Source organism: Cetorhinus maximus, chromosome 7 (genome assembly GCF_964194155.1).
Source record: "Cetorhinus maximus chromosome 7, sCetMax3.hap1.1, whole genome shotgun sequence".
Taxonomy (NCBI): Eukaryota; Metazoa; Chordata; class Chondrichthyes; order Lamniformes; family Cetorhinidae; genus Cetorhinus; species Cetorhinus maximus.
The window spans coordinates 60,419,948-60,437,317 of NC_135885.1; the positions used below are offsets into that span (position 1 = coordinate 60,419,948).

The 17,370-nt window shown below is 42.9% G+C and overlaps 1 protein-coding gene across 1 annotated transcript in view; it reads right to left on the reverse strand.

The window, feature by feature from the left end:
* The window catches only part of ecrg4a (ECRG4 augurin precursor a), a 43,894-nt gene that overhangs the window by 12,696 nt on the left and 13,828 nt on the right, over positions 1-17,370 (reverse strand). The window contains exons 2-3 of the mRNA XM_078545577.1: positions 11,813-11,929; positions 8,381-8,428 (exon numbers count right to left, since the gene is read on the reverse strand). Of these exons, the coding sequence (XP_078401703.1) occupies positions 8,381-8,428; positions 11,813-11,882 (118 nt within the window). The 5' untranslated portion in view covers positions 11,883-11,929. The remainder of the gene's footprint in view (positions 1-8,380; positions 8,429-11,812; positions 11,930-17,370) is intronic.

The following is a 17,370-nucleotide window of genomic DNA, read 5'->3' on the forward strand; positions in this document are numbered from 1 at the left end:
GATGGAATTTTACATTAGGTTTAAAAGTGATGTAGTTCCATCCAAAACTATGGTCTTAATTCTAAACAAAGAAACTACCAAGGTATGAGGGGCAATGGCTGTGGTAGATTGCAAAATTACATTAAATGGTATGATGGTAGATAGGCAATGCCTAGCATTTAAATAATTAGTACTTGGTTTACAACAAATATACATTCCATTGAGCACAAAAATCCAACAGGAAAGTGATCCAACTGTGGCTAAAAAGAGAAGTTAAAGATTGTATTAGATCAAAGGAAGATGCTTATAAAGGTGCCAAAAAAAAGTAGTAAGCCTGAGGATTGGAGGCATTATAGAATTCATTACAGGAGGACCAAGAAGCTGATTAAGGGGAAATAGAATATGAAAGTAAACTACCAAATAACATAAAAACAGGCTATAAAAGCTTCTGTCAGTATGTAAAGAGGGAAGAGTTCATAAAGATAAATGTGGGCCCATTACAGGTAGAGACAGGAGAATTTATACTGGGAAATAAAGCAAAGGCAGAGAAACTAAACAAATACATAGTGTCTTTTTTCACGGGGGAACATGTAGAAAAAGCTTCTAGAAATACTAGAGAACCAAGGGACTAGTGAGAATGAATAACTGAAAGAAATCAATATTAGTTAACAAATGAGCACTGAAGAAATTAATGGGACTGAAAGTTGGGAAATCCCCTGGACCTAATGATCTGCATCCCAGTGTTGAAAGAGGTGGCAGTAGAGATAGTGGATGCGTTGGTGGTCATCTTCCAAAAATCTATAGATTCTGGAATGGTTCCTGCAGATTGGAAGGTAGCAAATGTAACCCCACTATTTAAGAAAGGAGGGAGAGAGAAAACAGGGAACTACTGACCTGTTAGTCAGACATCAGATTCTAGCATTTTCCCTTCTACTGTCATAAATGATAACTAGACACTTAGAAAATAATGATTTGATTAGACAGTCAACATGGATTTATGGAAAGGAAATCATGGCCAGGATTTACCCCTTGGCGATTTGGGGGCGGGGCCTGGTCGCCGAGGGGAAAATGACACGGGATGACGTCGGGAGGAATCCCCGACGTCATCCCAGGCCATTTAAATTTTTAGGAAGGCGGGCAGACAGCAAAATCAGCTGTCCGCCCACCGACTTGTCAATGGCCAATTGAGGCCATTGACAGGCTAGTTAAAGTAATTAAAGACCTGCCCAGTCAACCTTAAGGCTGCTGGGCAGGCCAGGAGCCCCAGCGGGCTTCTGATTATTGATGAAGCTTCATCCACTGGCGGGATGAAGTTTCATGTCCATTTTGAACAAAAATAATAAAGTTTATGTGTACTTTTTTAACATGTCCCATCTCGTGTGACATTGTTACATGAGGGGGACATGTTAATAATTTTTTATTGTTTCTATTTTTAAAGTTTTGACCAATGTCACTATTCTCCCTGAGACAGAACTTTGCCTCAGGGAGAAGTGTGCTCTTTCGCACGCATGCACGTAAGAGCGCACTTAGACAGCTGGGGATTCCCTCCCCCCCATGCACAGGAAGCACATAACGCTTCCCGTCGTGGATGCCGCTGGGTGGACCTTAATTGGCCCACCGCTTAAAATGGCGGCGGGCCCCATTTCGGTGGCGGGGGTCGGCTGCCCACCCGCCACCAAGTCAGTGGGGCCCGCCCGCAAAATTCTGCCCCATGTTTTACAAATCTGTTGGAAGTTTTTTTTTGAATAAGGGGGAACCAGCAAATGTGGTGTATTTGGATTTTCAGAAGGCTTTTGATAAGGCCCCCCCACAAGAGGTTAGTAAACAAAATTAGAGCACATGGGATCGGGGGTGATATACTGACATGGATCGAGAATTGATTAACAGATAGAAAACAGAGAGTAGAGATAAATGTATCATTATCAATTTCGGAGGCTGTGACTAGTGGAGTATCACAAGGATCAGTTTTTGGGCCCCAGCTATTCACAATCTTTGGATGTGGAATCAAATGTAATATTTCCAAGTTTCCTGATGACACGGAACTAGATGGGAATGCGAGTGTGAGTTGTCACGAGGATGCAAAGAGGCTTCAAGGGGATTTTTAACAGGCTGAGTGAGTGGGCAAGAGCATGGCACGTGGAAAAATATGAAGTTATCCACTTGGTGGGAAAAACAGAAATGCAGAACATTCTCTGAAATGGAGAGAGATTGGCAAATGTTGATGTCCAGAGGGACCTGGATATTTTTGTTCATGAGTCATTGAAAGCTAACATGCAGATGCAGCAAGCAATTAGGAAGAAAAATGATACGTTGGCCTTTATCGCAAGAGGATTTGAGTACAGGAGTAAAGATGTTTTGTTGCAATTCTATAGAGCTTTGGTGAGACTGCGCCTGGAGTATGGTGTTTTGGTCTCCTTACTGAAGGAAGGATATACTTGCCATAGAGGGAGTGCAATGAAGGTTCACCAGACTGATCCCTGTGATGGTGGGATTGTCCCATGAGGAGGGATTGTGGAAACTGGGCCTGTGTTCTCTAGAGTTTAGAAGAATGAGAGGCGATCTCATTGAGACATACAAAATTCTAAAGGAACTAGACAGAGTAGATGCAGGAAAGATTTTTCCCCTGTCTGTGGGGGCGGAGGCTGGCGGGGTGTGGGGGGGAGGTCTAGAACCAGGGGATACAGTCTCAGAATAAGGGGTCGGCCACATAAGACTGGGATGAGGAGGAATTTATTCACTCAGAGGGTGGTGAATCTTTGGAATTCTCTGCCCCAGAAGGCTGTGTAGGCTCAGTCATTGAGTATGTTCAAGATAGAGATCGATAGGTTTCTAGATATTAAAGACATCAAGGGATATGGGGATAGTGCAGGAAAATGGTGTTGAGGTAGGTGAAGATCAGCCAAGATGTAATTGAATGAGGGGCAGGTTCAAGGGGGTGAATAACCTGTTCCTGCTCATTATTCCTATATTCCTATGTTCCTTTTCACTGCAAGTTACTTTTTAATTTATGCAACTGTTCTATAAATGGTGTTCTACTTAAAACCTGTACCAGTAACTCGCTGATGGATGTGCCATTGAAATACATCGGGAGGAATCATCCCAGAATTGCACTAAGTGTGGCAGCGGGTGGGTAAAACTACGTTTTACCCTCCGGCTGCAATGGTGGCTTTTCACGCAGCATCATCCCAAACCCGCCACATTAATTATTCATTCCTGGGAAATAGGCCGTTTTCATGGAGTACGTGCTCTCATTCGCCCACGACACCACCACCTCGCCGCTTCATCATGCCGGGCACCAGATTTAAAGTGCAGCTGCGTGCACACCTCTCAGCACTTCCAGCCCAGGGCTGCTCCAAAGAAGACATGGTCTCGAGAAGCAAGAAGACTGCAGCCCCCAGGTTTAGTGACGCGTCCCTCATGAGCCTTTTGGATGCAGTGGAAGCCCACCGTCATGTCCTCTACCCCCTCTCTGGCTGCAGGATGGGCAGCTGCATCACTAATTCGGCTTGGGAGGCGTTGGCAGTGGTGGTCAGCGCCAAAGCCCTGCAAAAGAGAACAGCCGCCCAGTGCCGCTGCAGGATGAATGGTCTCATCCGTTCCACCAGGGTAACTCACTCTTTTCATCACTCTCAACTCACACTCACAAACCCATCACACATCCACAGGGATCTCACATCACAAGGGACAACACTGCTAACTCTCACACACACCCTCACATCTCCATCAGGCTCATATCCTCTGGAGCTCGCATCCTCATCCTGTCCATGGCTTCCCCCCTCCCAACCTCCCCCGATCGTGACACCTTAATTCCCTCCTTCCCAATCTCCCCACACCCTGACGCCTTCATTCCCCCCCTCCCAACCTCACCCACCCTGACATCTTCATTCCCCCCCTCCCAACCTCACCCACCCTGACACCTTCATTCCCTCTCCCAACCTCACCCACCCTGACACCTTCATTCCACCCCCCGCAACCTCACCCACCCTGACACCTTCATTCCCTCTCCCAACCTCACCCACCCTGACACCTTCATTCCCTCTCCCAACCTCACCCACCCTGACACCTTCATTCCCCCCCGCAACCTGACCCCATCCTGACAACTTCATTCCCCCCTCCCAACCTCACTCCATCCTGACATCTCTTCCTCTCCTAGTCAGTCCTAGACCTTCCTCTCCTGCACCACACCCCTCGCACCCCCCAGGTACATTTTCCTCTCCCAAATACAGGTGGACCTTCCTCTCCGCCCCCTCGACCATCATCCGTTGTGAGCAGACCCTCAACAGTGACTTTCTAAATTCCGTGAGCTGCTTCACAGCACAGCCACGTCCATGAGAATCCACCCAGCAAGCCACGGAAGTTCCTCCAGTGTGCCATTGCTGTTGGGCTCCAGCATCTTCTGTTCCTCGGGTGTCCACGATGTGAGCAAGGCCCTGACGGTAAGCCTGACTTCTGCACGTCACAGTTGTCAAGACGTGTTCTGTACCGGCGTGCAATCACGTCGACGTAGATGAACAATCCACCGGGGGCGGGGGGAGGGGATGATTCTGGCGTGTTGGCCTTAGAATGATACACAGATGTATTACAATGAGGTTCTCAACGTCCAATGTTGGGAAACATGGCCCACCATTAATAGGCTGAGCGGACAATCGCAAACTGGCTTCACGATGTTGTGAAACCGATTTTTGGCCTTTTCGCCATATTGTCCACTCACACCACCAAGCACCCCAGACACCAGAGCGCACGAACGATTACACCCATTGAATGGTGTGAAGTTGCTGTACTGTTGCTGTACTTACCTGATACATGCACACTAAACAAGAAAAGTTAAGGATTGTCCATTTCAGTGTAAGTACATTTTTAATAATGTGCTAAGTCTGAATTACTGTCAAACAACCTCTCCAACACTGAAAATGAACTTTCCAAGTGCTAGAGTCTTATTCCTTCAGATGATTTGCAGAAGTTGTTGTATTTTTGACAGTTGGCCAAGATGAACTTCCAGTACAAAAGGCCCTAAAAGGTCTATGGGCAAGTTCGTTTGCCACTGACCACAAAATCCAGCCTATTGAGGGCTTTGTACAGCAGCCCTTTATAAATGTGAAACTTCATCGGCCACAGGAAAGAAAAAAGTCTCCCAATAGAATTGAATGCTGATATAATAGCATGATATTAGTTATGTTGTTAGTCTTCTGCAATATCAGCTAACTATGTGTGTGTAACTAGGAATACTGGTTTTTTTAGGCTAGAGTTTGGGACCAGATTGTTACCAACAATTACAACCAACACCATCAAATGGCCTTTTCTGATGACATCTTTCTAATATTAGCATTAAGAACACACGGTAGTAGCAGAATAAGAAGACTTTTAAACATTTGTGCTACACTCTAATATTTATGTTGTAATGAAGAAAATGACAAGCTCAGTTATCCATAATAACTATGTGACCATTTTTACTATATTGTAATTAGTGACTTGGTAATACAGAACTTGAATATTGCTGAAAAAAGGAGACATGCTTTTGAAGTCTTTTGTCTCACTCATTAGGACAGACACAGGAATACCAAATCTCAAAGGGAACAACAATTTATATTGCATAAGAAGAGGGTGCTGACTGATTGGTAGTTGCCATGGAGAATGCACCAGGGAATAGTTGAGCTTCTGTTTAAATTCATACCAGCCAAGTTGACTCTGATTGGTCAAGGCATTGCCATGGGAAATGAACCAGGGAATGGCTGTTCCCCAAAGTTTTTGTTTAGTTGGAAAAAGTGCAATGCGTTGACATGTTCTTTTTGTTTGCAAAGGACAGTGCCCTGTGTGTGAATATATGATCCACACTGTGAGCCCGGCTGATAATCTTAAATTGGTTGTTAGTGTAGTTCTTAGCATAATCGGGATTGTTTAGTAAGTGTTGTCCAATCGCAGAATCACACCTAATGTTGAACGCTATGGCCGGGATTTTCCGTGCCTGCTGGTGGCGGGCCTGTTTGGTGGTGTGAGCAGACAATATGGCGCAATTGGTTTCATGACAGCGTGAAACCAGTTTGCGATTGTCCACTCAGCCTGCCGATGGTGAGCCGCATTTCCCACCATCAGACGTCGGCAACCTCATTGTAATACATCAGCATATCATTATAAGGCCAGCACGTCGGACTCTTCCCCCAGCTGCTGGATTGTCCTCCCATGTTGGAGGGAAAACACGCCAACGTGTTTCACAACAGCACATAACTGACGTGCACCTGGTGGGCTGCACTTCACTTGGGACTTCAAGGTTTATTTGCCTACCTTGCTTCAGTCAGCACTTGCAGTCATCAGCAGCAGACTTCACAGACAACACTATGTCACTTTTAGGGGGGTTCACGGGTAGGTGTCTACTTACCAGATCAGCCATATGTGGGTGGCTTTTCAATGGCTTGCTTGCATTAGGCAAGGAAAGAGGCAGCAGGATGAGAGCTGTACTGGGGAAGGGGAGGGTATCTCAGGGTGTGTGTGGGGGTACATGTTGATCTTTGCTAGTGGCCTCAAGATGGTGAGGAGGCAGTCTCTAGAGGAGATAAGGCCACAAGGATATGTGAGGGTGTGTGAGAATGGGTGGTGACATTCCTTGAGCTGGTAGTGTGTGAGATGCCAGTGAATGTGTGATGGGCTTGAGTGTGTGAGTTTAAGGTGATGAAATGGTTGCCATACCCTGGCTGCATGGATAAGATCATTCATCCTCTATCTGCATTGGATGGCCAACCTCTTCTGTACAGCATTGGCACTGACCACTGCTGCCACTGCCTACCATGCTGGATTGGTGATGCTGCTGCCCATCTTGCGGCTAGAGCGGAAATAGAGGACATCACAGCGGGCCTCCATGACATCCAAATGGCATTCCAGTGATGTGCCACTAAACCTGGGGGCTGCAGTCTTTTTGCCTTTCGTGGATGTCTTCCCTTCAGTAGTTCTAGGCAGGAGGCACTGAGATGTGTGCGCGTGGCTGGACTTTAAATATGGAGCCTGGCGAGGTGATGGCATGGCGGGCGAACGAGATCCAACCCACCATGGAAACGGTGTGTTTCCCGGGAATGCATAAATAATGTGACGGGCTTGGGACTATACAGCGTGAAAACCCGTCATCGCGGCTGACAGGTAAAATGTCGTTTTACACGCCCGCTACCGCACTTAGTGCAAATCTGGGACGATTCCACCTTATGTTTTGAGATTTGCAAGCACGGGCTAGTTGAGTACAGTCAGTACTTTGCCTGTTGCAAACAGCATGTCCCCTTGGCTGTACAGGCAATAAAATTTTGGATACTGAGATAGTAGTGATTAGGAGATCAGTAAACAGGTTAGGTAAATCAAAAATGACATGTTTTGAGGTTTTCCGTACCTTTTTGGATTGTACAAAAGCTACAATGGAGCACTCAATAGAATGTACAAACATCCAACTAGGTATTGTTATGGACTCAAGAAAGTGGTGTTCATATTTATATATTTACATTGAAAATCAGGACAAGAATCTGATCATTGACATATGTGAGAACAATAAGAAAAATTATCCATGGAGAAGGTTTACATTGTGTTCAATATGCCCTTCTGATTATAAGTTATTTCCATCTTCTTACTTAGGCCCTCGAGTGCCATGTCATCTCTGGCAAAAATATACTGGGAAGTTGCCCTGTTCTAGAATATTGTGGTTTTTTTTAAAAGAAGCTTGCCTACTTTATGGGGAGGTGATAGCATAGTGGTTTGTTCACTAGACTAGTATTCCAGAGAACCAGGGTAATGCTTTGGGGACTCAGGTTCGAATCGAATTCCACCACGGCAGATGGTGGAATTTGAATTCAATAAAAATCTGGAATTAAAAATCTAATGATGACCACAAAACATTGCCGATTGTAAACCCATCTGGCTCACTAATGTCCTCTAATTAATGTCTAAGGGAATGAAACCTGCCATCCTTACCTGGTCTGGCCTACATGTGACTCCAAACCCACAGCAATGTGGTTGACTCTTAAATGCCCTCTGAACAAGAGCAATTAGGGATGGGCAATAAATGCCAGCCTACCCAATGACGCCCACATCCCTTGAACGAATAAAAAATACCTTCCAAATCTGCATATCACAATGCCTACCTCTTGAAGCAGCTGCAAATCTATAAGTCATGCAGCCTATTTCCTACCCACCAGTTGGTGACTTATCAACCACAGATGTATTCCAGGCCTAAGCACAAGCCCAGACAATGATGATGTGGTTAACTTCTGAAATAAAACCTTGCCTAATGGCCATTCCTCACAAGCTCACAGAACATTCAATCTCTCAATTCCTCCACATGGATTTCAACGGTCCCATCTAAGAAATAGTTTGCTCTTTGACCTCCTACATAAATCATGCACAAAAAAGGCATCAAGATGATGTTCCTTACCACTTCTTTTCTCAATCATCTTGCGCAATTTGTTTCCACTTGATCCATCTGAAAAAGGAATTAAGTTTAAGATGCTTTTGAATAGATAAAATAACGGAATGAAGTTTATGAGGATCAATGGGACAGATGATTCATTGCTGAACTAAGATCACTCAAAGCACATATATGTATACACAAAAACACATTTCTAATTCACTAATGCTATTGTTCTAAGCGTGTCCAACAGGAAAGAAAAGTCTCCAGCTTTGATAGCTGAAAATAATACTAGTTCTAATCAAAGTACTAAATACAGTTGTTTCAAACTTATTAGTATGCATTAGCTTGTTAAACTGTGTGTGACTCTCCATTTACTTATCATAGTGGTACACCAATAAAAGGCAAACATTAGCATTACAGATGGTTCTATCTCTGAGGCTCCCACAAATTGGGCAAATCCTTTTAAAGTATGTCAACCCAGAAAAAGCTGACAGACATGAAACAGCTACAGCTCAAGAACAGCCTCGATTGTCAAGAATATCAGATGAAAAAGTAACACAGGACTTTAATTTTAAGCATTCTCCCACTTGGATTGGAGGAGAAAACACATAAGGAGCTGAAAGCAGAGGGGAGTTCTGGAGACATACAGTGTATCTGGTTTTTTCTTTTCAAAAAGTATCTTTTTCTTGAAAATTGAATTGTAACTTCTTAAGAAAAAAGGTAAAAACAGATGATCACTTGCCCAAAAAATGACATCAATAGCCAGACTCTCATTTCCAACCTCATGGCCCCCCTTGTTCAGCGACACTTTAATTTCATCCAACTATTTCTGAGATGCCTTCTCCTTCTCCTAACTGCCCAATTTCTACTATGACTCTATTTCTTCCCATCATTCCTCAGTTCAATTTGCTATGGTTTCCCTACACTAGCATTCTTCCCTCATCCCTTCAGTCAATGCTGGCTGGGTTCAGTTTGGCTCAGTTGATAGAATCCTCACCCCTCTTGCCCCTGAGAGTGGAAGGCAATGACGAATCACCACTGAAAAAGGAAACTGTGAGTAAATGGTTCAGGTTGAAGCATCAGCAAACAATGAGCCAATTCCTGCCATGACACAATTCAAAGAGTTCTCTCTGGGCAACATTCATCCCTCAACCAAGCAGATTAATTGATCATTTATCTCACTTGTTAAATACTGTTATTTTCCTACATTACAAAAGTAATTAGCTGAATGAAGTGCTTTGGAATATCCCGAGGGCATGAAAGATGTTCACTTGTTTATTTGGTTTCTCCTACTCTCCAAACCAGTTAATGAAGGCTTTCTTCCACTTTCTCTCAGTTAATTAAGGTGATCTTCTACCCCCTGAACAAATAAAAGCCTCTTCCTTCACTCAAGTTTATGTTGGCAAATGTCCACCCCACCTTAAAGCTCGACTCCTTGCCCTTTCCCTTTCTCTCTTCTCTTAACACTGCTCCTACTTGTGGCCTAAGTTGATTCTAGTCGCCGCATGTATACTGTAGATCAATCTTTCTATTCTTATTAGAACTCCTACCTAAGCTATGCAAAGGGTGATGAAACTTTTAGTAACAGAAGGAGCAGTGCTGAGCCGGACAGGGTGGTGCGGTGTTTGGTGAGGCACCACTTGCTTGATCAGCAAGCATTAGCTTGCAGACTCAGGCCTCAAAGCCCTGATGATAGCTTAAAATGGAGAAAGGTTGGCATATGCAAGTTTCTTTGACTCAGGGTTGTTATCAAAATCCACACTTATAAAATATTGAACCTATAATCAGAAAGATCTTTACTACACAGGCCAAAAGTGAATGTGCAGGAACAGAGAAAACAGCAAAAACAAAAGCATCAAAGTAAAATCTCTCTTTTGGCAAGAAAAAACAGAAAGAAGTCCATGGAGGTCTCAAAATCCTTTCCTATAAAGTGCTAGGCAGTTTAGAAACTACGGCAGGAGTACAGGGAAAGGGCTGGGCAATGGCACTAGACCATAATGCTCATTTGGAGAGTTGGTGCAGACACGATGGGCCGAATGGCCTCCTTCCGCGCCATTAAAATTCTGTGATTCTGTGATGCTTAATTGTGGAGATAATTGCTTTGGGCTTTAATGAAATAGAAGAATCAGAGTTTTGTATACTTCCCAGGAGAACGTAGGACTAACCCCAGAGGGGATACAAGGCAGCATCAGTAACTCATCCATTGACAAGAAGGACATCAATACTAAACAGGTTCCCTAACCCAATTGAATCTCAGGGAGCAAATACATACACTTTCTCCTCCCTTCTGTATAGACAAGAAATCTTAATGTTATCTGTCTGCAAGCAAAAACCTTGTATGTAAACTCAGCAAAATGTGACAAAAAAAGATTTGCACAAGCCATCTTGATAATATATCTTTCCCCATGACCAAGTAATTCTTAAGTGATACCACCTTGTTTTAACATAATGAACATCATGGGGAAGATGCCACTACAGAAATTATGATTGAACACTCCATCCATTCATTGGATAGTCCTTGACAATTATGTAAACTGGTTAACACCAATGTTAAAATAACAGAGGAACATTATATAGACATATTAAGCATTAATATCTGCTAATATCACCAGTAATCCCTAGGGCTTGTGTATAGCTGCATTGGGATTCCATTCATAAAGATTTTCTCTGGCCAATATTTATGGGAAAAACTGAAATATTTTATTGTAAAATTATTTCAGTTTGGGTGATTTAAGACAGTAAGTGAGCCACCAGTTTTGGGAGGTTTTATTTTAGGTTTCCATGTAGGAGGAATGATAAGGATTTGTCATTCTAGTCATATTCAAATACTCAAAACAATTGCACTGAAAGCAATTAAAATAACAATACCTTAAGAAAAATGTAAATCTCTAGTCTTTCACATTTTCTAAATATTTACAGACAGCAAAGGCTTGTACTTAGATTTGATACTGCCAGCTGTGAATTTACTCAAGTCTGCACAGTTTGTTCTAAGTAACTTCTTATATTCAAGATGAATGAAGTTATTTTTTGAATGTGTGCTTCAAAGAGGGTGTAGTCTTGCTTATGGTACCTTCCAACCTAAGGCAAGAGAGAGTGAACACTCAAGTCAAGTGCTGCAGATGTAAGGTGTAAAGAAATATGATGAATTTCAGGATTTGGGCCCCATGGGCATTGAGTTAACACAAGCACATTCATTAATTCTATTTGATATAAAATATACCAGTAAACTTAACACTAAATTGTTCAAACAATGTTATGGCCTTCAAAATGAGTTGAAAATACTCTGTATTGTATTGCTGTATGGATGGATTTTTCCTTGTAGGGATCTGTAAGTATAACATACATTTCATACTCTTGAAAAAATCCTTTGTGCTAAGTGAAAAGTAAGATATCCTACTAAGTGTGTAAAAAATTTGAAACTCCCTGGGAACATCTCTTTGAAATCCTTTTGCCTACCTGGGAATGTGAAAGTCACCAGAAGTACACAAATAATCGCAAGAGAAAGTCGGAATAGCTGAAGAGACATTGCTTCAGATTAGAGTTTTCTCAGAACTCTTGTGAAGACTCAGATGGCTAAAGGGAAGAAGAGAATAATAATGAGACACAGCAAACATTGATCCAGGTAACCTTAGACTAGGGAACTGTTCAAACAATATCTGCAATAAGTCTTAATATAACCTTCAATGCTAACAGGAAAGGCTTTGCTGCACACTACCTTTAAAGTAAAACAGGTTTAACTATACTACATAGCAAATTACAGTTAAAAAGTATGTAACAATTTTTTATATCCATGCAAATTTTTGTTGACTTTCTTCTAAACCAAGATTATTAAAATTTTATGCACCAAATTTCCATTGCTACACTGTCTGTGAATGATAACTGTGCCATTACAAAGCAACAATGTTATGGTTTACCTTAAAATACTACTTTAAGGTAACCCACGAAAGTAAGGCAAGGGAATATAGGTTCAAACTTGCATTGGAAGCAGTTCAGAAAAGGTTCACCATACAGATTTCTTGGATGAGGGGGCTGTCTTATAAAGAAAGGTTGAGCAAATTGGGCCGATACTCTTTGTAGTTTAGGAGAATGAGAGGTGACCTTATTAAAATATATATGGGCAGAATCGTCCCAGATTTGTACAAGTGCGGTAGTGGGCGGGAAAAAAGTAGTTTTACCCGCCAGCTGCAATGACGAATTTTCATGCCATACCGTCCCATTCCCACCTCAATAATTATGCAGCCACAGGAAAAACTTCATCTCGCTGGCGGGCGGCCTTCAATTTGCTCGCCATGCTGTTATCTCGCTGCTGCCTCATGCAGGGTGCCATATTTAAACTGCTGCCTCACACAAAGTTCTCAATGTTTGCAGCCCAGGACTGCTCCAGTGAAGGCATGGCCCCAAGAGCCAAGAAGAGTGCAGCCCTCCCCCGCAACGATTCAGTGACGCATCCTTCTAGATGCCGTGGAGGCCCGCGGCGAAGTCCTCTGCCCCCGCTCTGGCCACAGGAGGCCCATCAGTCTCACCATTTCAGCTTGGGAGGCAGTGGCAGAGGTGGTCAGTGCCAATGCTGCACACAAGGGGTTGGCCATCCAATGCAGAAAGAGGATGAATGATCTCATCTGTGCCACCAGGGTAAGGCAACTATCTCATCACTCTAAACTTACACACTCAAAAGGCCATCACACATTCACTGGCATCTCACTCACTGCCAGCTCAAGGAACACCACTAATCACTCTCTCACACACACCCTCACACCTTTATTGGTCCTCATCTCCTCTGGAAACTGCCTCCTCAGCTCTCAAATCTCTCACCTCCACTTGCACAGATCAACATGTGCCCCCACACACACCATAAGACCATAAGATGTAGGAGCAGAAGTAGGCCATTCGGCCCATCAAGTCTGCTCCGCCATTCAACGAGATCATGGCTGATCTGATAATCCTCAACTCCACTTTCCTGCCTTTTCCCCATAACTCTTGATTCCCTTACTGATTAAAAATCTGTCTACCTCAGCCTTGAATATACTTAATGACCCAGCATTTACAGCCTTCTGCGGTAAAGAATTCCACAGATTGAGTACCCTCTGAGAGAAGAAATTCCTCCTCATCTCTGTTTTAAATAGGTGCCCCCTTACTCTGAGATTATGCCCTTTGGTCCTAGACCCTACTACAAGGGGAAACAACCTTTCAGCATCCACCCTGTCAAGCCCCCTAAGAACCTTATATGTTTCAATGAGGTCTCCTCTCATTGTTCTAAACTCCAATGAGTACAGGCCCAATCTACTCAACCTCTCCTCATAAGAAAATACCTCCATACCCAGGATCAACCTAGTGAACATTCTCTGGACTGCCTCTAATGCCAGTATATCTTTCCTTAGATAAGGGGAGCAAAATTGTTCACAGTATTCTAGGTGTGGTCTAACTAGTGCCTTGTATTGTTTTAACAAGACTTCTCTATTTTTATACTCTATTCCCTTTGAAATAAAGGGCAACCTTCCACTTGCCTTCCCTATTACCTCTTGAACTTATATGTTAGCTTTTTGGGATTCATGCACAAGGACTCCCAAATCCCTCTGTGCTGCAGCCTTCTGCAGTCTTTCTCCATTTAAATAACATTCAGCTCCTCTATCCTTCCTGTCAAAGTGCATAACATCACATTTTCCCACATTATATTCCATCTGCCAAGTTTTTGCCCACTCACTTAACCTGTCTATATCCCTCTGTAGACTCTTTGCCTCATCCTCACCACTTGCCTTCCCACCTATTTTTGTGTCACCTGCAAACTTCATGATAGTACATTCATTTCCCTCATCTAAGTCATTAATATATATTGTAAATAATTGAGGCCCCAGCACTGATCCCTGTGGCACTCCACTCGTTACAGGTTGCCATCCCGAAAACGCCCCCTGTATCCCAACTCTCTGTCTTCTATTAGTTAGTCAATCCTCTAACCATGCTGATATACTACCCACAACACCACGGATTCTTATCTTATTAAGTAGCCATATTTGCAGTACCTTATCGAACGCCTTTTAGAAATCCAAATATCTACTGGTTCCCCTTTATCCATCCTGCTTGTTACCTCAAGTTCTAATAAATTTGTCAGGCATGATTTCCCCTTCATGAAGCCATGTTGATTCTGCTTGATTAGATTATGTATTTCTAAATGCTTTGCTATTACATCCTTTATAATAGACTCCAACATTTTCCCAATGACAGGTGTTAAGCTAACTGGCTTATAGTTACCTGTTTTTTTGTCTCCCTCCCTTTTTGAATAAGGGTGTTACATCGACCATTCTCCAATCCTCTGGGGCTTTTCCAGGATCTAAGGATTTTTGGAAGATTACTACCAGTACATCCACTATCACAGTAGTTACTCCCTTTAATATCCTAGGATGCAACCCATCAGGTCCAGGGGACTTATCGACCTTTAGCCCCATTAGTTTCCCTAGTGCTTTTTCTCTAGTGATAGTTATTGTATTTATTTCCTACTTCCACATTTGCCTCTTGATTTAGAATTTTTGCTATGCGATTAGTGTCTTCTACGTAAGACTGAAGCAAAGCATTTATTCAACTCCTCTGCCATTTCCTGATTCCCCATTATTATTTCCCCAGCCTCATCCTCTAAGGGTCCTATGTTCACTTTGGCCTCTCTCTTCCTTTTTATATATTTGTTTTTATATTACATTGCTAGTTCACCCTCAAAGTTTATTTTCTCCCTCATTATTTTTTTGGTTATCTTGTGTTGGTTTTTAAAACTTTCCCAACCCTCTGACTTACCACTAATCTTTGCCACATTGCATGTATGTTTTTTCTTTCAATTTGACACTGTCCTTAACTTCTTTGGTTAACCATGGTTGGTTTATCCCCTTCCTTGAATCCTTCTTCCTTTCTTCCTCACTTGGATATATCTTTGCTGAGAGTCATGAACTATTTTCTTAAACGTTCATCAACCGTCTTTCCTGCTAAACTACTTTTCCACCTGGGATACCACCACCACCCCCCTCTCCCCCACCCCCGCAAGTACAGCCCTTGCATTGCAGCCTCTTCCCTTGCCTGGGGCCACTTCTCCCCCTTCCCCAAGCAAGCCTTAGCCCTGCAGCCACTGAAAAGCCACCCCCACACTACAGCTGATCTGGTAGGTAGACACCTGCCTGTGAGGCCAGTTAAAAGTGATGTTGTACTGCCTGGAAGCCTGGCGCTGATGACTGAGTGTTGCTTGAAGCAAGGTAGGCAAACAGACCTTGAAGTGCTGAGCGAAGTGCAGTTCACCAGGTGCACATCACTTATGTACAGTTGTTAAACATGTCAGCGTGCAATCACACCGATGTGCCCAGATGATCCAGTGTGGGGGGAATGATTCTGATAAGCAGGGCTTATAATGAGATGCTAAAATATTGAAGTTAGTTTCCTGACCTGCGGCAAAGGGAAATGCGGCCCGCCATTGACGCGTGGAGAGGACAATTGCAAACTGGTTTTATGACGGCATGAATTTTGATTTTTGGCCTTCTCACCATATTGTCCCCTCCTTGCCTGCCATGATGCCTGATGCCAATGGGGCCGGACAATTCTGGCTCATATGATTCTGAGAGGGCTTGAAAGAATAGATACTGAAAGGACGTTTCCACTCGTGGAAGAATCTACTAATAGGGAACACAGTTTAAAAATAAGGAGCCTCCCATTTAAGATGGAGATGAGAGGGAATTTCTTCTCTCAGAGGGTCATTAGTCTCTGGAACTCTCTTCCACAGAGTGCAGAGGAGGCTGGGTCATTGAATATATTCAAGGCTGAGTTAGATTAATTTTTAATCGACAAGGGAGTCAAGGGTTATGGGGGCCAGCAGGAAAGTGGAGTTAAGGCCACAATGAGGTCAGCCGTAACAAATGGCAGAGCAGGTTCGATGGACCAAATGGCGTACTCCTGCTCCTATTCCTTATGATCTTGTGAAATTAGGGTATGGTAAATTTAGGAATGATGTGGAAGCAGAAATGTTGGGAGATATTTAATTAAGCTGGTTGCTCTCATAGGAAATAAGATTCATGAATTAGGATGAGCCAAATGGGTTTCTTCATTTATATTTATCTAGAGATGGTTTTTTGGGCTGACAAAAATGAGGGCAGGATGCTCCAATTAGGTCATTTCCATAATTCTCAGAAGTGTGAGGGAAAAGAAAAGGAGGACAGATAATACAAGTCCTCAGTAGCCTCTTCAAAATTTTGAAAAAAAAATCTTTTGAAGTGCACCTTAAAAGTGCACATTTTAAATGTAGCTTGTCCTGAACTCTCAGACTTGTAAAAACTAAAATATTAGTAGAATGGACACATCCTGAATTGGGTACACAGCCATTTGTCTTATTCCATAGAGGCTACCAAATGCTATTAATTGCTGAGTTGCTGTGCATTACCTAAGAAACAATATATAGTTGTTTAAATTAACTTCCACTAACATTACAGGAATGAATAGAATTAAAAGTCTGATTTCAGAAAATGCAATCCTGTTTGTGGTAATCAAAAAAAATTGCAACCAATTATGATAATTGCATTATCCTTTAAAGCTGATAGCTAGCAATCCACTTAAATGTTGCAAGTGTCAAACGGTTTGTTCATCAGTGCTGGGTTGCACACCTTACAACATCTTAGAGGTGTCAGCTGTGGCTCAGTTCATAGCACCCTCGCCTTTGAATCAGAAGATTGTGGGTTCATGTCCCACTCCTGGAAACCAAGAACTGTGAATGTACTCGAAAGAGTTACATGCGATCTGTTGATAACTCGAAAGAGTTACAACATCTTACAGAATGTCTCAACAAGAGAGAACCTCATTTCAGCAACCAGGCACTGCAAGCCCTTTTGTAGACTGTTAGGAGCACTGATGACAAAAGTTGTATTAAGGATTCCATTTTCCTTTAAAGACTCAATTTTGCAGCAAACAAATAGTTTCTTCAGGAAACTGCAGCAGAATGCTTCTGGAACATGCTCAATCCAGCCTAGACCTTCAAGGCCCCTCCATGGTTTGTA